General features: G+C 48.4%; 1 protein-coding gene across 1 annotated transcript in view; it reads right to left on the minus strand.

Annotated features, from left to right (window-relative positions):
* The window catches only part of Dnah2 (dynein axonemal heavy chain 2), a 119,498-nt gene extending 96,324 nt beyond the window's left edge, over positions 1-23,174 (minus strand). Inside the window, exons 1-9 of the mRNA XM_028869326.2 lie at positions 23,056-23,174; positions 21,241-21,420; positions 14,542-14,597; positions 11,610-11,780; positions 6,685-6,913; positions 4,472-4,582; positions 4,081-4,319; positions 1,060-1,251; positions 326-483 (exon numbers count right to left, since the gene is read on the minus strand). Of these exons, the coding sequence (XP_028725159.1) occupies positions 326-483; positions 1,060-1,251; positions 4,081-4,319; positions 4,472-4,582; positions 6,685-6,913; positions 11,610-11,780; positions 14,542-14,597; positions 21,241-21,406 (1,322 nt within the window). The 5' untranslated portion in view covers positions 21,407-21,420; positions 23,056-23,174. The remainder of the gene's footprint in view (positions 1-325; positions 484-1,059; positions 1,252-4,080; positions 4,320-4,471; positions 4,583-6,684; positions 6,914-11,609; positions 11,781-14,541; positions 14,598-21,240; positions 21,421-23,055) is intronic.
* Positions 23,175-23,578: the final 404 nt, after the last annotated feature.

The raw sequence follows: 23,578 nt of genomic DNA on the forward strand, positions 1-23,578 counted from the left end.
GGAGACCCTGAGAAGCAGTTTCCCTGAACCCTGAGAGAAGAGACCCAAGGTGAGCAGAACCATAGAGGAGACACTGTCTCAAGTTCTAGAAGGTGGCTGTGTGATCATGGGAGGAGGGAGCGGCCACTTGAGGCTATTGCAAGGGGCTATAAGGAGACCTCAGGGCCCAGGGCCAGAACATCTGTGCCCAAACAGAACCTTAACTGGGGAGTAGAGACTCCCAGGTCTTAAAACATACAATCCACGAGAAAGAAGGGCACGGAAAGTGCCGGAGCCATTCCTCTGGGGGAATGTTCGACACGCATGTCAGGGGGACCCATCGTACTGGGTGTGCATCTGCACGGCACGCAGGTAGTGGTCTTTCCAGGCATGACAACAAGAAATGCAGCCCTGCAGGTCCTCTTTGCTGGAAATGACGTAGCCCTCAAAGATTCGGTCCAGGGAGATGGAGTGACAGCACAAGCGGATGATCTCGTTGCTCATCTGCAGAGGGAGCCCCACGGCATCAGCTCTCAGCCTTCTTCCCCCCACTCCCTTTCCTGGGCCTCCAGAACTGGGCCTCGGGCCTTGGGCTCCTGAGGCCCCTCTTACCCCCCGCCCCCTGCACACTCCGTCTCACGCCTGGTGATCTTTGCTCTGCCCTCGGCCCAGCTCTGCAGTTACACCGCTCTGACCATCTGGCTTCAGCAACCCCTCTTCCAGCCTTTGTCTCCCGCTAAAAAGTCTGTCGTGATCATTCCTGCTCAGGAACCGAGTTCCTTCCTGAGTCAACCATCCCATGCCCCACGAGCTCTTCCCTCTGCACGACCCAGCCCCGAGTCTCCTTCTTGCCTCTTTTCCTAGGCTCACTGCAGCTCCTCCCAAAGGCCGTCATCCTGCCTGAGCCACTTCAGTGAGCAGCAGAAGCCAGGCCCATCTCCCGGCATCTCTAAAGACTCAGTATCAGTCTGGGCTGCAGGGCAGTAGGGTGTCTTTCCAGCCCACATCTGCCAGGGAACCAGCTCTGCCAGCACAGCCGCCCCCCACCCCACCTCACCCCTGCGCTTTGCATCCACACACCTTCCGGAACAGAGAGGTCAATCTTTCCCTGGTGTTGTAGTGGGGGGAGTTGACCCAGATGATGCGGATGAGACTGATCAGGTTAGGGAGCTTGTCAGAGATGTCCTTAGGCTTCATGAAGGCCAGCTCCTGGTAGGGTTCCCTCAGGATTGACAAGAAAGTCAGGTTTGACTGAGCTTGGTGAGAGCCGTCCTAGCAATAGAGAAAGCAGGAGTACTCTTATCCACACGGGGAAAACAGATTTAGGGCTGGCTCAGTAAAGTGTGCACTGCTGTGCAAACTATGCCTGAGTTCAGATTCCCCGGTTCCATGTGAAAGCTGGGCACAGTGGCCTGCCATCCCCGCACTGGCAGGGAAAGACAGGCGGGCCCCTGGAGCTTGCTGGCCAGCTAGCCAACTGGAGAGCTCCATGTCAGTGAGAGACCTGTCTAAAAAATAACATGGGGCTAGAGAGACGGCTCAGCAGTTAGGAGCACTTGCTGCTCTTGCAGAGGACGTCCAGGTTCTGTTCCCAGCACCTACAATGACAGCTAACACCATCTGTAACTCCAATTCCAGAGGGTCCAGTGCCCTCTTCTGGCTTCTTGGGGTACTGCATGCACATAGCAGACAGACATGCAGGCAAAACATCTACGCACATAAAATAAAATAAAGTTTTTAAAAATGCAGAGAAGAACAATTGATGGTGATAGACAGTGAACCCCTCTGGCCTCCACATGCACACGCATGTGTGCACACACCCACATGAACAAGTGTATAGTGTACACACACACACACACACACACACACACAGAAACAGATTCAGATTTTCCATCCATCTTGAGCACCATCCTCTAGACACCCCTCCCAGTGAGCTCTCTCCAGGAGTTATCATTCAAGACCATCGTTTTCACATTCACTTGCTTTTTTAAATTATTATTTTTCTGTGTATGGGTGCTTTGTCCGCATGTATGCCTGTGTACAGTACGCATGCTCAGTGCCTTTGGAGGCTAGAAGAGGGTGTTGGATCCCCTGGAACTGGACTTACAGATGGTTGTGAGCAGCCATATGAGTGCTGGGAACTGAACCCAGGTCCTCTGCAAGAGTATCTAACATTCTTTAAAAAAAAAAAAAAAAAAAAAAAAAAAAAAAGATTTATTTATATTTATTATGTACAAGGAAGAGGGCGCCAGATCTCATTACAGATGGTTGTGAGCCACCATGTGGTTGCTGGGAATTGAACTCAGGTCCTCTGGAAGAGCAGTCAGTGCTCTTAACCTCTGAGCCATCTCTCCAGCCCTTACTTGTTTTTTTTTGTTTGGTTGTTATGGTTTTTGTTGTTGTTGTTGTTTGAGACAGGGTTTCACATAGCCCAGGCTGGCTTCAAACTTATTACAAAGCCAAGGATGACTTTGAATTTCTGATCCTCCTTGCCTCTACCTCCAAGTGCTAGGTGTGGTAGTTTAGAAGAAAATGGCCCCCAAGGGAAGTGGCTCTATGAGGAGCTGTGGCCTTGTTGGAGGAAGTGCGTCACTGTGGGAGCAGGAAGTGTCTCTATGAGGAGCTGTGGCCTTGTTGGAGGAAGTGCGTCACTGTAGGGGAGGGCTTTGAGGTCTCTCAAGCTACACCCAGTGCCACAATTCACTTCCTGTTGCCTGTGGATCAAGATATAGAACTCTCAGCTCCTTCTCCAGCACCATGTCTGCCTGCATGCCATATCCCACCATGAAGACAATGGACTAAACCTCTAAAACTGTAAGTCCCCCTCCCCCAATTAAATGTTTCCCTTTATAAAAATCGCCATGGTCATGGTGTCTCTTCACGGCAATAGAAACCCTAACAGGGACAGCTAGGATTATAGATGTAAACCGTCATGTCTAGTTATTCGGTGCTGGCAATCGAGCCCAGGATTCCATGCACGCTAGGCCAGCACGCTGCCACCTGAGCCACGTCCCCAGTCCCTCGTGCACTATTTCCTATGAAAGCTTCAGACTGGGAATTCCAAGCCCAGGGCTGGTGTCTGTTCCAACTGAATTAAGTACTCTGTACAAGCCAGGCAGTGGTGGCGCACACCTTTAATCCCAGCAATCAGGAGGTAGAGGTAGGTGGATCTCTGTGAGTTTGAGGCCAGCCTGGTCCACAGAGCAAGTTCCAGGACAAGCTCCCACAGAGAAACTCTGTCTTGAAAAAAAAAAAAAAACCAAAAAGCTCCATCCAAAGTGGATGTTCAGAGCTGTTAGTGAACTGCCCGAGCATCGCTCCCCTCCCACATCCACTAAGGTCACCCAGTCTCCTGACTGTCCTGTTCTCAGTGAGGGTCTTAAACGTCTCCTGCTCATTACAGCTCAATTCCCTCAATATCTGCCTGCAATTTTCACCTGGGAAGAAAGGTCGTCTTCACCCATCACTCACCTCCCGGGAGACCCAGCACCAACACCATCGGCTAGTCATAGGAAATGTAGTTTTTACATGTTTGTTTGGACACTCCCCTGCCTGAGCTACCCGGGCTTATCCTTGGTTCCACGCTCTCTCTAAGTCCTCTTTTATGTAAGTCCTGTTTTCTCAGCTGCCCTGGAGGGCTGGGCTCACTGAGGGGGATCGCCATTCCCTTGCTGACCAGTTGGATGTCTTCCTACCTAAACAAGTGTTGTTTAGGGTGACGACAAAAGAGCACATTCAGGACAGAGTCTGTAAAAAGTGGGGGGGGGGCAGGTGAGATGACTCAGTGGGTAAAGGTATTTGCCGCTAAGTCTGGCAACCCGAGTTCCAGCCTCAGACCCCCACGGGTGAAGGGGAGACCCAGCTCCTGCAGGTTGGCCTGATTTCCACCCCGTGGCATGCCTTAGGATCCACGCGACCCTGTCTAACAACCTCGGAAACAGTCCCCAGAAACCTTTACACGCCGCTCGTGTCTTGTACAAGTCCACAGCGCTAGGTCAGTCTGTGCTGTGGTTAGCTGCCTGCCTCCGCTTCTCCCCCCCCTCCAGATCATCCAGCCACTGCCCACGTTTCGATAAGCCCCCAGTCTCTGGTCCCCTCCACCTGGATCTGCTGGGCCAGCTTCATAAAGGGCGCCAAGTAGGAGGACTTGGAGAGGAGCAGGATGGCCTCGATGTGCTTCACTCCCTGTTTCACGAGCTGCTTGCTGATGCCAGACAGGTCCATGCAGCGGTTGTGCCAGAACTCGATCTCTTCCAGGGGACCCAGATTTTCTCCCGTCTCCACAGACTCCTGCGCACTCAGCACCTCCTTGATCTGCCGGGTCCAGTGAATCATGGAGGCTGTGAGGGAGGCGGGGGAACGTTTTCTACTCCTGAGTTGTGCCCTCCATGCTGTACAGCCCTCCTCACCAGCTCCTCTGTCGGCAGATGCCTTCCCCACCCCCACCCCCACCCCGCCCTCACCCCAGACGCTGGCGAGGCCGGCCACTCACTCTCCAGGCGCTGGACCAGCTCCTTGTCTTTTACCACCACCTCGGGGCTCATGTTCACGGCCTCTGCAGGGATGTACAGGACCGTGTGGCCCTCCAGTTTGTACCGAGTATCTAAAAAAGGACCCGGAAAGTTCAAGGGTGAGCTTCGCTGCCTCTGTATAAACCATGATTGATGATCATGGGGGGATGGGGAACAGGAAGTACAGCCAACTCTATGTATCCATAGGCTTCACGGCCTCACGTCCACAATTCAAAAAGAGCTCCACTGTTTCCGAGGTTGTTAGAGGGTCGCGTGGATCCTACCTAAGGCATGCCACGGGGTGGAAATCAGGCCAACCTGCAGGAGCTGGTTCTCCCCTTCACCCGTGGGGGTCTGAGGCTGGAACTCGGGTTGCCAGACTTAGCGGCAAATACCTTTACCCACTGAGTCTTCTCACCTGCCCCCCCAAATTCTTTACAGACGACATCTGTATTGAATGTGCTCTTTTGTCGTCAACCCCTAAACAATACAACACTTGTTTACATTGTATTAGGTGCTGTGACTGCTCTAGAGATTATTTATTTAAGTATGGGACGATTTATGGAGGTTACATACAATCACTGCACCATTTTCTAAGGGGCTTGAACAGCCACAGCATGGAGTATCTAAAACTAATCCCCTACAGACACCAGAGACAGCATATGCATTTTAGAACAGACAGGAGTAACTATGACTCAGACTTCTCTGGTATAGAGAGCAGAAGCGAGAGAAGCCAAGTGGCGAGGTTCCAGGAGGTCTGTTAAGAAATTACCATAAAATCATTTCACTATCTGCACCATATCCTCCACAATACACACAAGTCCCCAGCTCCCCCGCCCCCCCCCCCACACTTCTCCTTATGTGTGCTCAGGGCGCTTCGTGTGCTCAGAGCAATCTCCAGCTCTAGACTGAGCAGGTCTGAACACGCTCTATATTAGAAAACTGTATCTAAATTAGAAGGCGATTTTTGCAACAATACTGTATTCGGCATTGACCACGGCTTTGTTTAGCAGAGCCGAGGATCAAACAAAGACCTCAGACATGTCAAGCAAAGGCTGTATCTCTGAGAGCCTCCACTTTGCAACTAGTCTTTATTATTCGGGGATACTCAAAATGTTCTTCTCTTCATTGTTGTTTTGGTTTTTATTGTTCTGTTTTGTTTGAGCCTGGCCTGAAACTCACAGGAAGAGAGAGAGCTAGGAATAAAGGCCTGTGCCACCACCCCCGGCCTCTGATAAGATCTTATTAATAGGAAATGCTTTACATTATGACACTTATATAAAAGGGAACCTGAGCCGGTATTTTATATGATACCCCAAGCAAATGAATAGACCTGGCCTCGAACTCACAGAGATCTGCCTGGCTCTGCCTCCCAAGGGCTGGGATTCAAAGGCGTGCGTCACCACCACCCCCGGCAAACCTTTTAGTCTTGAAGTCAGATTTGTTTTTGTTTTGAGAGACGCTCTCATGTGATCTAAGATCACCTTGAATTTCTGATCCTTCTACCTCTGTTTCCTGAGTGCTGGGATTACAGACAGGCGCCACCATGCCTGGTTCCACTCTCGGGTACTGGTCTCTGGTCTCATGTATCATAAGCTAGTCTCAAATTCACTATGTAGCAAACAACGATTTGAATTTCTGATCCTCCTGCCTCTACCTCCCGAGTGCTGGGATTATAAGTGTGTGCACCACCTTCGGGTTACAGAATGTGGGGATCAAACCCAGGGTTTTGTGAATGCTAGACAAGCTCTACCAACTGAGCTACATTCCCAGCCCGAGTCAGGATCTGTGGAAGCGGTGTGCTTGTGCTTTTGTGTGCGCACACATTTAAGCACTTGGGTGCCACATGCATGTGGATGGTCTGTCCAGTAAGATTTCATTTCAAAGAGTCTGTTAAAGGCTGGGGATACAACTTCGTGCTACAGCAGGCACTCAGCCAGTATACATGAAGCCCTGGGTTTGGTCCTCAGTGCTGAAAGGCCATTCTTTTGATATTTATTTGAATATGAGTATTAATAACAGGGTTGGTGGTGTGGATGGATGGTAGAGTGTATGACTAGCACATGTGCGGCTGAGTGGAATCCTTAGCTCCACCACCAAAAACAAATTAAAAGGCTAGAACTAACGAGATGAATCCCCCAGCTGCCTCATAACCTCACCATGGAGAAGCCAGCTGCTCCTGCCTCTTACTTACCTGTCAGGCAGGCCAAAAACCTGTGCAGATGTGAAACAAAATGATTTCGGATGCTCTCAGGCCAAGTGGTATTCATGAAAATCTGAGGGACGTAGACACCACTGAGCAGGCGCAGTAACGCTGGAATGTAGGCACCCCGCACCGTCCCGAACTGCACTGTCTGCTCGAAGTTCTCCGGGGTGATGGGAACTGGTTCCCGCCGAATAAAGTACGCAATCTGGTTCTGGGTCTGCGGGAAAGAGCAGAGCAGGATTCAGTCTCCAGGACCCACGATGGCCAAAGGAATTTGAGGGTCCCCTGCTCAATGTCCCTACCCATGGCACCAAGTACCTCCTGTTCTTCCCAGGGATGTGATCCCACACTCAAAGATGTGTGGAGGGAATGAATAAAACATGCCTTGAACACACCAGTCTAGCATGTAGTAGATGATCAAGAAATGTTTATTGGGTGAGTGGGTAGATGGACAGGACAGAATTTTTTTTCAGCCATGGTAAAAGTAGGGAGAAATAAAAGAGATCAAGGAGGAAAACTGCAAGTAAGAAATAATTATCAGACAGCGGTGATGCACGCCTTTAATCCCAGCATTCAGGAGACAGAGGCAGGAGGATCTCTGAGTTCGAGGCCAGCCTGGTCTACAGAGTGAGTTCTGAGACAGCCAGGGCTACACAGAGAAACCTCTCGGGGGAAAAAAAAAAAAAAAATCTGGGATTTCTCGTTTCAGTTGCTTTTTTCCCCCAGGGTCTCAGGTTGGCCTGGAACTTACTATTCGGCTGAGCGCAACCTTGAACTGCGATCCACTTGCCTCCACACACCTCTTGGGTGCAGAGATTATAGGTGTATGCTCCACACCAGGCTCTGGTTTGCATATTCTTTTCCCAGTTTTTCCTTTGGCATGCAGTTTTACCTGTGGTGAGGTCCTGCTGTGGCCTACATTCAGAAGTATGTAGCTTTTCTTAGTTGTAAAACAAAACCCCCTAAAAAAAAGGTTCTGCTCCATTTTTGTTCACAGAGATGAAAAAGTTTGACCAACACACACATAGAGATTAAGTAGAACCCTGCTATTTTTAAAGGATTATATCTAATTTTGTTTGAATTTAGTAGACTACAAAGAAACTGAAGTTGATACAAGGATTGTTAAGCTTCAAATAAATGTCTCTTTGCCCAGAGACATCTCAAAATGATCCTTTATTTTTCTAGTGCTGGGACCTGATTACTGGACCTCACACATACTACTTATGTGCTCTCCTATTAAACTACATTCCTACCCAATTTTTCCTATTTATATTATTACTGTGTGTATATGTGTGTGTGCAAGAGAGAGCGAGCACAAACACATGCACACACATTTTGTCACAACACACATACGGAGGTGCGAGGACAACTTTGGGGAGTCAGTTCTTTTCTTCTACGTTGATTCATGGGATCAGATTCCAGCCATCAGGTCTGTGTGGAAAATACCATTTTTGCTGAACCACCTCCCTGGCCCTCAGTTATGTGTGCGTGTGCGCACACATGCACATGTGAGTGTTTGGTTTTTTGTTTTGTTTTGTTTTTTGAGACCAGGTCTCGACTGTGAGGCCATGACCTAGCACTCGCTATGGAGCCCACACTGGCCTCCAGCTTGCAGGAATTCTGCTCCTGCTCTCCAGCTGGCAGGGCTGCAGACATGGCCCACCACTCCCAGCCTTCTCAATGTTTAATTCCAAAATACTCCAATTCACAGGAAAAATTCAAGACAAATAAAATTAACAAACTATCCTTTTGCCTAGATTCAATGCCACCACTCTGCGTGATTGCCTCTCTGCACACCTGAGCCTTTGTTAGCTGAGGCATCCAGACACCACGCCCTTAATACTTGGCCTGTATCTTCTAAAAATGCCTAACACTGTAATTACTGCACTAGAAAAATTTAACACAACATAATATGTGCCCATAAGCTACTTTCTCCAGGAGTCCAAATGACGTCCTTTCTAGCTAGATTGCTTCCCATCCATATCCAATCCAGGGTCATACATGGTCATGTCTACCCATATCCAATCCAGGGTCATACATGGTCATGTCCATCCATATCCAATCCAGGGTCATACATGGTCATGTCTATCCATGTCTTATTTTGTTGCTACTATTTGCTTTTGTTTCTGTCTTGAAACAGAGTCTCATTGTGTAGCCCTGGCTGGCCTGGAATACATTGCTACATAAACTAGAATGGCCTCAACTCACAGGGATCCCCCTGCCTCTGCCTCCCAAGTGCTGAGACTAAAGGTATGTGCTACCATATCTAGCACTCTGTGTGCGCGTGCATGCTTGCGTGCGTGTGCGTGCGCGCACCATTTGTGCACGTTTGGGGTGGGTTTTGTTTTTTCTTTGCATTTTTTGAGACAAAGTTTCATCCTCAGGATGGCCTAGAATTCTCTCTGTGGCCAAGGCTGGCCTGGAACTCCTGATTCTCCTGTCTTTGTCTACCACACCCTCCTTTCATTTCAGCAATGCCCCATCCTTTGCTATCGTGTGTGTGTGTGTGTGTGTGTGTGTGTGTGTGTGTGCGCGCGCGCGCGCGCGCTGAGGCAGTCTTACTTAATTCTCAGTGCTCCTGTTTGAGCCTCTCAAGTGATGGATTACAAGCATGTGCCATCAAGTCCAGCTTCTTCTTTCTTTTCATGTCGTACTATCAATCACTATGAGAATCAAGCCAGACACTTTCCAAAATATCCCTTAATTTGGATTTATCTGATTGCTTATTAGGTTGAAGTTAACTGTTCTATGTAGAAAACCTTTAGTTAATGTCCCCAAAGAATTGGCATCCTTCCCTCTTGGCTCTACCTAAAACACCTGCTGGCATTAATGTGAGTAACAAACGGTAAACAGTATCAGAGCCCTTTAGACGCTCAGATGCGGATCCGGTTGCATTTCTGGACAACTCTTTGTCTGTTCTCCCTAAATCCACACTGCATTGCCGTCCACCCTCCAGTCGGGCTGTGGCCACCCTGCAAGTCTATTTGCTTCTCTCTAATTGCGTTAATGTCTTCGGCCTTTTCTTTCACATGAACCGCGGCAGCGGCGGCGGACGCCTGAGCCTTCTCCTCTGTCGGTGACAGATTTTCAACTACAGCTATTCATTTCCTCGCCATTTTCATCTTCCGGTTTTGTAACATGCTGCTTTATTCATTTCCTAAAATCCATACTCTCCCTTTCATCTCTTTCTCACCTTTTATCATTTCGTCTCTTTTTTTAGAAGACTGCATCCGTGTTCATATCAAGTTGCACTGCCGTACGACGCTGTGGAGGAGTCTCCTTCTCCTCCTCCTGTACACGCTTTGTTCTTTTTTTTCCCTTTGTCCTTGATATCCTGTGCCCGCCGTTGCCATGCAATTTCGCCCCATTCTGCTCATGCCTGAGCAGCTCTGTCAGCTCACTCTTTTGGTTCTAGCACACTGTGGGCGACTTCTTGGTGTCCCGCTGTGAGAGACCAGTTTATTTTGCCTCTTGAAGTTAAAGTGAAAGGATTAGGTGTTTTATATTTTATTCACTTTTTTTTTTCTTTTTTTTTTTTTTGTAGCCTGAGAGACCTGTGCGAGGAGGGTGAGTAGTTAAGGCTAATTTAAGGCAATGGCAAATCTTTGTTAAAACACAAAACCTCTTGAGGAGATTTTGGGAATACTTCAGGGATCCCTCCATCCAGGCATGGGCAGGACGGGACCGTTTTCCCTTCCATCGGTCACCCATTTAACGTTGGCCTCTAGTCCACTAGATTTGACCGTGCCTTTTTTCTGGATTTTGTAGCTCATACGGGGCTTTGTTCTCCTGTGTGCAGGTTTTGCTTTTTGCTCCTTTTATCAGATATTAGGTGATGGATTTGGGGGGGGGGAGGCGGAGAAGAGTTTATCTTGGCCAATGGAGTGAGAGGACACAGCTCGTCACAGCAGGGACACAGGTGTTGAGGGAGCACAAGACAGTCACATGATGTCCAAAGTTAGGACGCAGAGAGAAATGAATCTCTTTTTCCCTTCTGTGCTTCAGATAGAACGTAGGGCCTCACGCAGGCCAAAAAGACTAAGCTGTATCTCCAGCCCTGTGGAGAGTCGGTTTTTTGTTTGTTTGTTTTTTGTTTTTCGAGACAAGTTTCTCTGTGTAGCTCTGGCTGTCCTGGAACTCAGAGACCCGCCTGCCTCTGCCTCCCAAGCGCTGGGATTAAAGGCGAGCGCCACCATTGCCCAGCCCATATTTTTTCTTTTGAAAGCAACCCTTTTTCATCATGTTGTGGGTCTGAACAGCATCGATCCACAGATAAAAGCTTCCTTTGTCTTGGTTCAATACGGGATGCTAAATATCCCCTTTCTACTTTCATATACATAATCCTACAAGAGCGAAACAATGGACTTTTCCTAACATTTTATTTTTAAATGTTTCCAATATACAGAAGGAAATAAAAGAATCGGAGCCAGTGAGATGGCTCAGTAGTTAAAGGTGCTGGCCATCAAGCCCAGAGACCCATGGTCTGTCCTGAAAACCCATGTGGTGCATGGAGAGAAATGACCCCTACAAGCTGCCTGAGTTGTCCTCTGACCTCCACAAACATGCCAAGACATGCACATGTTTGTGCACCACACACACACACACACACACACACACACACACACACACACACACAACATAAAGGGGAGTTTTTAATTTAAAGAATTGTACAGGAGTGACAGCCACCACCTGGATCCCACTACTGACATCTTGCCACACTGCCTCCATTGGCCACTTCCCACCCAGGTCTACCCCGCCTCTTTTCATCATCATTTTCTACACGTCTGCTTTCCGGTACAGCATCCCACACACGGTGGGGTTCAATGGGCTGCAGAGAAAACATGACTCAGGATTATAAGGACACGCAGCACCTTCAGCTCCCTGGAGGATCACATGGAAAGTGGGGTACCCACCTGCACAGGCATGCCCAGCTCCAGTTTCAACCCAGAGATGGGGTCAATGAAGATGGTGAGGGTGGATTCCATGGGATCCTGGACAAAGCGTTCCAGAATGGTATCATGCTCCTCTGTCCACACTGCGTCTGCCAGTCCGGTCAATGTAGCTCGTGACAGGAACTGGGGCTTCTGCAGAGAGCAGAGAGACACACGCCATCAGAGCTGTGAGGAGCAGAGAGACACACGCCATCAGAGCTGTGAGGAGCAGAGAGACACACGCCATCAGAGCTGTGAGGAGGAACCATTCTCCCACCCACAATTGCACACCTGACCTGGGAGATGAGAGGAGATGCCAGGAAGCTGAGGATGACTGAATGGTAGGTTTCAAGCTACTGAAGGAAAGAGACAATAGACTCCCCTGCCTCCGCGAATGAAAACAGAATGTGTCACGGAGGAAAACGATGGGCTATTATCTTCCCCAAATATTTCACTTCTGCCTGTGGCTCTGAAGATGCGTTCTCTAGCATGCTCAACCCCGATGGGAACAAGGAGGATATCAGCCTGGATCAAGGAATCAGGAGCGAGGAGATGACGGGGTGGGAGAAGGATGAGGTCCGTGGCAGTTTCCTTACGAAGCTGCCCCTTCTGGATGCTGCACTGTGAGATACCAGCTAACGGTCAACTGGCACAGCAGTGAGAAAAGAAAAACTGAAAAACACTAAGGAACAAATGATGAAATGGAAAATAAATTATAACTGTGGAGAGCAAACAGGAAATCTGTAGAGCTCTAAGTAAAAGAAACGGGACGACATGAAGATACAGCTCTGTGGACTCCAGTGTCCAGGGAAGATGAGGAGGAATCCCAAAGGTCCAAAGAAAAGCAAATAGTAGACAATTTTCTGAATGCTTTCCTGCACAGGATATGGGCGAATCAATGAGAAAACACCAAGAGCCCAATAAATAAATAGATCAAGAGACAGACAGGCCACATTATTTAAAAAAAAACTCAATCATGAAAAATGTTCTGTTTTACTTGAAATCAAAGAATATAAATAAAAATAGCAAAGACATAGTTTATTGTTTATTTTTGTTAATACTAAATTGACAATTCTTGGTCTGGAAATAGCTTTGTTGCTAATGTAGGGGCATATTACAATCTGGCTAGGAAAACTTTGTCTTATGTTTTAGAAATATGAGCAGTTGTCTTTAATCAGCATCTTTTCTTATTTAATTTCTCATTTTTATTTTATGTGTATAAGTGTTTTGCCTGCCTGTATGTCTGTGCACCATTTATGTGCCTGGTATCCAAGGAGGTCAGAAGATGGCATCAGATCCCATCAAAATGGAGTTACAGATGTTGTGAGCTGCCATGTGGATACTGGGAATCAAACCCAGGTCCTCCGGAAGTGCAGCCAGTGCTCTTAACCACTGAGCATCTCTCCAGTCTCACTCTTAGTATTCTTTTTTTTTTTTTATGATTTACTGTGTATACAGTGTTCTGCCTGCAAGCCAGAAGAGGGTGCCAGATCTCAATACAGATGGTTGTGAGCCACCATGTGGTGGCTGGGATTTGAACTCAGTACCTCTGGAAGAACAATCAGTGTTCTTAACCGCTGAGCCATCTCTCCAGCCCCCCTAGTATTCTTTGTTTGTTTGTTTGTTTTTCAAGACACATTTCCTGGAACTCACTCTGTAGTCCAGGCTGGCCTCCAACTCACAGAGATCCACCTGCCGGTGCCTCCCGAGTGCTGGGATTAAAGGCATGTGCCACCACCACACAGTATTCTTAGTATTCTTACTTGTTCTTATCAATGTCTGGTAACTCCAGGTACAGAGCTCTATCCAGCTGGAGGAAACACTGAGTAGTTCAAGTGGGATTTGGTGGTATTCATCACAGGGTTACTATGAGAACAAAGACTGCAAACAACAAAATGACCAAGAATAACAGCTTAACTAAGGTGCGTGCGTCTAACAGAAAACCACGTGGCTACTAAAAATGGTATTGGGAGACTGGAGCCAGAGGACTGAAAATTAAAGCCGACTAAGCTATGTCGTGGGACCCTGTCTCAGAAAACGAGAACTACAAGGCCTTGGGTGTGGGGCACGTTTCTCACCCTGGCATTTGGGAATCAGGCAAGAAGACAGCAAGTGTGAGACCAGCCAGAACGCTACAGTGAGTCTGAGGCTAGCCTAGGCTCCCGGCTATCTCAAACAAACAATCAAAGACCTCTCAAGGCGAGGTACAGTGCTGGTGTCGAGCCTGGGTCTGGGTGGGGAAGGAGATGTTAGCATTGGCTGGGTTTGTGCGTTTATGCGGTTTTACTTTCTCTTTATCTTGCTTTTCTTGTGTTTTTTGGTTGTTTGAAACAGAATCTTGATGCGTAGCCCAGGCTGCGTTTATCCATACAATCCTCCTGCTTCAGCTTCCCAAGAGCAGGGATTACAAACGTGTGCCTCGGCATCAGTCTTTTTAGTGGGCAGTTATTAGTCTCTTTCCCCCTTTTAAAAGAACGCAAGGTCACCACTCTGTTCATCTCCTACGTAACTACAGGTAAGACTACGCTGTGCTTGGAAGCAAAGACACCATTTAATGCCCGTTTCTCAGGGTGACTGGGGCAGACTCTAGACTCCTCAGTCAGAAGAGAACTGCAAAGCGAAGGGAAGAGAACGCCTTAGCCATTACGAGCCACGCAGGGCAATCTCTACCCGCTTGTTCAAGTCCTTCAGATGTCTAACCGAAGACTGATGGGGGTTGACCCAAGGTGGGGGAACAAGAGAGGTCAGCTAAGAGACCAGTTCCTCCCGAGAGGCCTTGTCCTGAGGAAGGGGACTCAGATCATCTAGTGAAAGAAGCGGGAGGAAGTGACTAACTAGAAAGAATTCCTCATACAAGATCCCACCCCTGAGGCTTCGAGTCCTCACTTATCTCCTGGGGAAGATGCAAACCTACCACATCCGTCGAAGTATCCAAGTCCTTGCGTTGGTCAGGTTCCTCTAGTACTAGCTCTGGGGAGAATGAAGATATGAGAGTGAATTCAAACATAGGAACCATTTTACCCAGAAGTCCCAGTTTAGGTAGTCCCCAAAAGGCTTCAGAGCAGAACCTGGGGAGCTTGTTAATGTCTATAGCAGCCTTGTTCACGATGGGGGAGAGGTTAGAAACAGGCAGAGGCTATAGCTCAGTAGTCCTTCAGTTGTCTAGTTTCAGGAGGGCCTGGGTTCCATCCCCAGGGCTAAGGAAGAAGCTGGTAGGAGAAGTGGAGGAGGGAACAGCCCAAGTGTCCACTAAAGCTACAGCCAGATAAACAAGATATGGTATACATCTAGAGCGGAATATTAGTCACTACAAAAACATGAAGGTGAGATTCATGCTACAACATAGTTGAACCTCGAAAACTTTATGCTAGGTCATCAAAGCACATCATTGTGTGATTCCATTTATATGAAATGTCCAGCAAAAAAAAAAATCTATAAAGAGAATATAGATTAGTGATATTCAGGGTCTGAGAGGAAGCTGCTAAAATCAAGCTTCTGAGTGCAGGGTCAAGTTCCTTCCTAGCGTGGACAAGGCTCTGGGTTTCATCTCCGGCAACCACAAAAGAATGAACCCATTAATTTGTCGTTTAAACCAGATGTGGTGGCTCACGCTGGTAATCCAAGCACTCGGGAGATTTAGACAGGAGGACTGCCCTGAGTTCCAAGGGAATCTGGACTACAAAGTAAATCCCTGTCTCAAAATAAACAAACTAACAGCAGGGCACAGTGAGCCATGCTTGTAATCCAACACCCAGAAGACAGAGTCAGGAGAATGACATGAACTTAAGCACTGGGTGAGACCTTGTCTCAAAAAATAATTAATCAGGGGCCAGAGAGATGGCTCAGTGGTTAAGAGCACCGGCTGCTCTTGCAGAGGACCCAGGTTCAAGTCCCAGCACCCACATGGAGGCTCACAACTGTCTGTAACTCCAGTTCCAGGGATCCGACGCCTTCACACAGATATACATGCTGGCAAAACACCAGTGCACAGAAATTTTAAAAAAAAAAAGAAGAAGCCGGGCGGTGATGGCGCACACCTTTAGATCCCAGCACTGGGGAGGCAGAGGCAGGAGGATCTCTGTGAGTTTGAGGCCAGCCTGGTCTACAGAGCGAGATCCAGGACAGCCACCAAAACTACACAGAGAAACCCTGTCTCAAAAAAAAAAAAAAAAAAAAAAAAAGTCAAACCAAGACACATACATATAGGCATATATACACATAAATGCATACATATACATACACACATACGTTTAATATACATACACATGCATGTGCACAAACACACACATACACTCACAGAAGAAGAAAAAAGTAAAGACTCAGAAGTCATCTGGCACCAGTTTGTCAAGGTGTGTAAAGTGGCTTCTTTGGAGGATGAAATGTTCTAAAGTTGGATAATATTGATGGTTGGCTGGTTGTATGCTGTAGGGTCCAGCTTCTTGACCGAGGGTGGCAACCCCATGGGGATGCATAACAGAACACGGAGCAACAATGAGAGGTTTTTGATCAAAATCAATTTGAAGGGCCAACAAGAGGGCTCTGTGGGAACAGGCACGTCACCAGCCTGGTGCTCTCAGTGTGATCCCTGGGCTCCACATGGTGGGAGGCGAGAACTGACTCCAACAAGTGGTCCTCTGACCTCACTTAAGCACATGCACGCCACATGCACACAAAGAGAATAAATAAGTAAAAATAAAATATAATAAATTCTTTTTTTTAAAAAATTTAAAAAGTCAAACACATAATGAACCCAAGGTGTGTCTGGCAGTGGTCATCTACTGCGTCCTTCAAGTTCACTGCAGCCTTGATCCTGCACACAAAACACACACACATCACACAACACTGCACGTACCACCAATGCATTGCCAACAAACACTGCATGAAACACCTCAGCTCAGATTGGAGACTATTGTATGTTATGAATTGCAGGGTTTTTACTATACACACAAGTTTTCTGTTCTTGTAATAACATAATGGTTTAATTATGAAAAACAAAGACTTTAATATTTTCCTGGCACCGATCCTCAGCATGTAAGTATCAAATTAGTGTATCATTGGGTTGTGTTGTATGAACGTGTTTGATTTTTAAAATTGCCGTTTGAAATCCAGGATTAGTGGTGCACATATTTACGTGTTCCCAGTGGGGAGAGCAGAGTAGGAAAGTCAGTTCAAGGCCAGCTTGAGCTACATGAGATCATCTTAAAAATAGCACTTAGGATGCAGGGACAGGTGAGTCTCTGTGGGTTCCTGGCTAGCCTGGTCTACATAGTGAGTTCCACATAGTGAGACCCTGACTATACACACACACACACACACACACACACACACATATATATGAACACACACTGCTCTTACAGAGTTTGACGTCCAGCACCCACGTCAGACAGCTCACAGCCGTCTACAACCCCAGCTTCAGGGTCTCTCTATGCCTCTGGTCTCCTCCAGCATATGAACACACATGAACAATACCCATACAGAGACACACACACACATATACATATAAGCCATTGAAAATAAAATAAATCTTTAAAAAAAAAAAAAAAAAAGCTGGTGCTGGCAAGATAACCCCGCAGCTAAAAGCACGCGCCCATGGAGCCTAAAAACCCAAGTTCAATCCCAGGAGCCCACACTGGATGGAGAGAACAGCCCTGGACACAGGTGCCATGACACACACACATACAAATAAATAACAACAACAACAATGTTGCTGGGCGGTGGTGGCGCACACCTTTAATCCCAGCACTTGAGACACAGAGGCAGGTGCGTCTCTGTGAGTTCAAGGACAGCCTGGTTTACATAGTGAGTTCCAGGACAGAAAGGACTGTTACACAGATTTAAAATTGTAACGAAGTATGTAACCTAGGGCCCGGGGATGCAGCTACGTTGGTAAACTGTCTGTCTGGCATGCATAAAGCCCTGGGTTTAATCTCCAGGGGGCACATGCCTATAACCCCAACACTCAGAGGGTGGAGGCAGGGGAATCAGAAGTTGAAGATCAACTTTATCTACACAAGGAGGTTGAAGGCCAAGTTGGCCCACGGGAGATCCTGTCTCAAAAAAAACAAAGAAAAGTAACGTAACATGGTTTGGTATGAAGCCCCCAACTCCCATTCCAGAGAGCTCTAGAACAATAGTTAACAACCAAACTTTTATTTCTGTAGTTCTCCAGTAAAATATACGAGTCTTTATACTAAGTGGCTTAAACAGATCATAAATACCTTTGTGTCAGTCTGGGTTAGGCTTTACCACCAAATAAGTTTGGATGCCAGACTTCACAGGGTTGGGATTTGCAAGTTAGAGATCTGAAGATCTTTTTAATACATCATTTCTTTGTGTAGGGGTGGGGGCAGGCACAAGGCGCCACAGTGTGCATATGGCAGTCGGAGGACAACTTGGAGGAGTCGGTTCTTGCCTTCCACCGTGTGCGTCCCAAACATGGAGCTCAGGTCGTTGGGCTGGGGGGCGACGACCTTTAACCTCTTAGCCGTCCTCCCCACCCCCTGTTCGAGCTTCTGAGAAATACCTGGCTAGAGTTTTTCTATTAATGGTGATAACTGAAGAAAACTTAAGGAGGAGGACGTGAGGGCTCAGTGTGTGGATCAAAGGCAGAAAGCACGTTCACGGCCCTGGGTTCAACTCCGAGGAGCATGAAGAAGAGAAATTCATTTTTTAAATTTTACTTATTTATTATTATTTTATGTGTGTGGATGTCTTGCCAACATGTATGTCTGTGTACCACATGTGTGCCTGGTGCCTATGGAAGACAGAAGAAGGCATCAGACCCCCTTGAACTGGAGTTACAGACAGTTGTGAGCCATCATGTGGGTGCTGGGAATAAAACCCAGGTCCTCTGCAAGAGCAGTCAGTGCTCTTAACTGCCAAGTTATCTCTCCAGCCCCAGGAAATTTATTTTCTAAGATTTATTTTTATTATGCTTTAATTGTATAAATATATGTATGTACGTATGTATGTATATGTCTGTGTGTAATGTGCATAAGAGTGTAGGTACCCTTGGAGTCCAGAAGAGGGCATATGATGTCCTGAAGCCAGAGTTTCACCTGATTTAAGTACAAGGAACTGAACCGGGGTCCTCTGCAAGATCAGTACATGCTCTTAACCTCTGGGCCATCTCTCCAGCCCTGCCCCTCACCCCAAATGTAAAAAGGCTGTCTGGGAGCTGGGAGCTGGGTCAGTCAGTGTTTGCTGTGCAAATCTGTGTTCGAATCCCCAGCATCCATGTAAAAAGCTGGGTGTGCACTTATAATCCCATTGCTGAGAAAGCAGAGATGAAAGGATCCATAGGGCTTGATAGACAGCCAGTCTAGCCAATCAGCATGCTCTTGGTTCACTGAGAGACCTTATCCAAAATAATAATAATAATAATGAGAGTGATTGAGCATGGCATCCAATGTTGTCAACCTCTGGCCTCCACACCCACATACACAAACACACACACACACACACACACACACACACACACACGCACACGCACACGCACACGCACACACGCACACACACACAATTAAAAGCCTTTAAAAAATAAATAATTTTTTAACAGGTAAGAGCTTTTAAGGGCCAGGTATGATGGTGCATGCCTTTAATCCCAGCAGGCAGATCTCTGTGTGTTCAAGGCCAGCCTGGTCTACACAGCAAGCTTCAGGACAGGCAGGAGTACATAAAGAGATCCTGTTTCAAAACAAACATTAAAAAGAAAGGGAAAATGTTCTTTTAAAAGAGAGACAAGTTTTCCATGGTATTTGGAGGCTGACACATCCATTCTGAAGCACTCTCTCTGTTTCTCAGATTTCTCCAAACCAGACCTTCCCTGCTGGCTCCCCTCGCTCCCCTGGCACCAGGCTCCTTGGAGCCAGTCAATTTTAACTGAGCACAGGAAACACCAGAGAAGAGAACGCCGTGCCTGTCTATAATACTAGATCCTAGAGTAGTTTCACGGACCTTTCCCTAGACCTGCACTTGACCCCTTAGCCATGGATATTAATATTAGTAAGGATCAGGTCTATAGTCCCAGGATTTGGGAGACTGAAGAAGAAAGATCAAGGCTGCTGGGAGACATAAGAAAAAAAACCCATTTCAGTGTGTGTGTGTGTGTGTGTGTGTGTGTGTGTAGCATGCCCACAGCCCTAAGTCTATTCCCAGTACAGGAGGATTCTAGCTGGGGACATAGCTCAGAGGTAGAGCACTTGCCTAACATGCAAGGCCTTGGGTTCAGCCCTTAACACTGAAGGAAAGAGGAGGTGAGGAGCGGGTCAGTAGAGAAGGGTCTGATCCCGAGAACCCACGTTGTGGAAGGACAGAGTCAACTCTCACAAGCCGTCCTCTGGCCTCTCCATACGCACCATGACATGACTTACACAACACACTCGATACGTAAGTAAGTAATTAAAGAGGGGCTGAAGAGATACTCAAGTGGTGAAGAGCACTGGCTACTCTTCCAGAGAACTTGGGGTTAATTTCAGCAGCATCATGGGGGCTCATAATCTGTATTCCAGTTCCGGGGGATCCAATGCCCTGGCCTTCTCAGGCACCAGACACGCATGTAGTACTCAGACAAACATGCAAACAAGACACCCATACATATAATAAAATAATAATAATTAATAGTGATGCTTATTATTATTAAATAAATAAATGTAAAAAAAAAGCAGAAGATTCTATGTCTCTTCGTCTTTAAAGGACGTTAGCACCACCAGCGAGCCCCATCTCAGAGGTGAGGGCTGCACCTGGCTCTCTGTCTCAGGCATTGGACAGCGATCTAAAGGGAAGACAATTGGCAGCAACCGGGACCCCCCTCAGCCCTCCACCCACGCCGGCTCCAGGATCAAATCCACAAGAGGCAGCCGATTTACGCTCTTTGTTCCCACCATGTAGGGCTTCTTTTCCTGTCACCCTGAACCTGAACCTTCACAATCCACCAAGTCTCTGCCAAGAGGAGGAAGAAAACACAGGAGCTTTCAACAGATGGTGCAAAAGCATCAGCCGGGCTTAGGACTCAAAGGGTGGCAACGCAGGCTGGGTCTCCATGGTGACGGGCTTAATGGAAGAAAAACACTATTTGTTTTGCCACCCAGGGTGAAAATGGGAAAAAGGAAGAGATCAAACCCTCTACAGTGGGGTGGGAACAACCAGGAACACTTGAAATGAGGAAGAGGCTAGAGAAAAGCATTGGCTGGTGAACTCCTGGCACATTGATGGGAAATTTTAAAACAGAATAAATAGGAGGCTGGCCAGGAGGAAGACATGTGCACATATAAAAAGAAAAAAGAAAAAAAACAAAGACAAAGACAAAAAACCAAAAATGAGTAGGGCAGAGGTTCTGCTGAAGTCTTACAAATGCAATGTCATATTGATCCTGCTTCTTGGTCGGGCTCCCCAGCCCCAAGACACTCCTGAGTTGGGCATGGTGGTTGCTCACCTTTAATCCCTGTTGAGTTTCGGGCCAGCCTGGTCTACATGGCCAGTCTGAGACCACCCAGAGCTACACAGAGACACCTTGTCTCAAAAAAAAAACAAAACAAAACACTCCACTTGAGAAGCTTCTCCCATCTTGCCTGTCCTCCATTTCTAAGCACCTTCTGTTCCAGCAAGTACTCACCAGACTCATCCTTGGTGGACTCGGGCTCTGGCTCCTGATCAGCAGAGAGCAGGGAGGCTTCGGCAGCTCCTGGGGCCACAGCAGAAGCAGCAGCCCGGCCTGCCCGGCCTGCCCGGGCACCGCCCCGGCCACCTACTTTTCGCTTCTTCTCAGTTTTGGTAGACATCTTAAAGGCAAAATCTGCAGGTACATGGATGCCAGAAGTCCACCACCACACTAACCCAGCCTCCCAACACACGTGGTCGCTTTTGGATTCAGAAACCGGGTGAGACTCCCAAGGCGATCATCTTTTCTGGTGGTACCGATACCCCACCCCCACCCCCCAGGGCCTGGACCCGATAGAACTTTGGAGCTGGGGGTTAGAGCTCAATAGCAAAGCGCTTGCCTAGAATGTGCAAGGCCTGGGTTAGACTCCAAGTGCTGAATTAAAAAAGGGAGAGGGATTGCGGAGTCACCACCACCACCACCACCACCACCACCACCACCACCACCACCACCCCGGGATAACCCAAATTCTTCATAGAATCAGATTAAAAGTCAAAAAGCCTGGGGCAGGTAAGATGGCTCACTGAGTAAAGACTTTTGCCAACAAGTCTGACGACTGAGTTCAATCCCTGGGGACCCACACGCAACTTTGCATGCATATGTGTACACATAAACTAAAATAAATCTTTTTTTTTTTTTTTTAGGATAGCAGAAATGTTCCCCACTAATGAGGAGCATGGGAAATGTACAGTCAACGGGAACACAGCTGAGGTATGTTCACCAACCCTCCAGCCACGCCACCCTGCAGGATCCTGAATGAGAGGAGGCTCTGGGAGGGGGGTACAGTCCCTACAATTCCCACCGATTGTCATTGCCACTGTGACAAGCCACTGCCTCAGACCCAGATGATTTTCCAGTGGACCTCCTTCCCTCCTTATTTACATAGAAAAAAAATGCTCCTCCTACCCACCCTAGAATCCCAACAGCCTCAAACAAAGAACGTGTGCACAAGTCACTTTAGTGTTTAATTCCCAAGGGGTAGGGATCCTGTTTTGTGGGTACTGAGGTTTCTTAGTCCTGCTAGCTAAGTCTACATCCAGCATAGAACACCGGGGTCACTAGATTCCAAATGTCCTTGAGAACAACCTGGAACCAAGAAGGACAAAAGCCATCCAATAATGAACTTCCAATTGTGCAATGGCGACAAAGACCTGGAGGGCACGAGGAAGACCCAGAGGGTCCTGGGGGGGGAGAGGTAGAAAGCAACCGTGGCAGGGACACAGAACCTCCAGGAACACACGTTAGAATGCTGGGCACTCCCTCTTCCTTCAGCGAGAGGCTGGCAGCCACCTGTGGCTTCCTCTCCTCCTCCCCACAGGCTGCTACAGGCATTGATCATGGGTTATGAATTTCAAACTTGAAGGATTTGTACTTTGCTCCAAGGAAAAACGGTCTGTTAGACCAACAAATCAATAAAACCAACTACAAGAATGCGGCTTCCCTCATCAGCCTCGAGGGAGCACCTAGCTCTGAGGAGCCTCATAGTGAAGCCCCGGGAGACAATCCCAGTGGAGGCCACACTGTCGGCACGGGGCGGAGCTGTCCCAGCCCGGCACTCACTGGGGTTGCTGGAAAAACTGGTCACCAGCGGGCAGAAACTCCCTCACAATTTCTTCCCCGCGCAACTGTCCCATCTTCACGGGCCCTCTCTCTTCCTCTTGCGCCCCCCCTCCCCAGCTGTCCCTTCCCACCGCCTCTCCGTCCCAGCTCCTCCCCTGGGGCTGCCCCTTCTCCCCCGCGTTCTTTCCTCCCCTCTGCCCCGCCACACACCTCACCACGCCGACCCTCTCCTCCCTAGACCGACGGTTGGGTCACACCAACCAAGAAAGCTGCCCCGCGTGGCCCTCCCGAGCCCGCGCCGGCAGGCACGCGTCGCCATGGCAACCCGGGGCCGGGAGAGCGAGCGGCGGGGTCTGCGGGAACCCGCGGACACTGCGCAGGCGCACATGCTCTGCGGCCCCACCCCGCTCGAGTCTTTCCCGCGTGGACCTGAGCCTAGAGGGCAAGCGGGAGGGGCGGGGGTGGCTAAGGTTTTCGACAGCTACTAAGTCTGGGGGCCGAAGGCGCGGGGCACGGCTCCGGGCTGGACTTGAGGACTGGGCTGGAAGGGGCTGGGAGTGACAACAATACGACACACCGTCCCGCAGGACGTGGGAAAGACCGGGGACCCGAACGCCCGACCCCGGCCCCCAGGTGTACGGGCTCCGGCCTGCACGGGTCCAGCAGGTGGCGCTCGGGGTCTCGCCTGCGAGGCTCGTTCGCCTTCTAGAAAGCTCTCCAGGATTTCCAGGCA

This window comes from Peromyscus leucopus, chromosome 8b, assembly GCF_004664715.2.
Source record: "Peromyscus leucopus breed LL Stock chromosome 8b, UCI_PerLeu_2.1, whole genome shotgun sequence".
Classification (NCBI taxonomy): Eukaryota; Metazoa; Chordata; class Mammalia; order Rodentia; family Cricetidae; genus Peromyscus; species Peromyscus leucopus.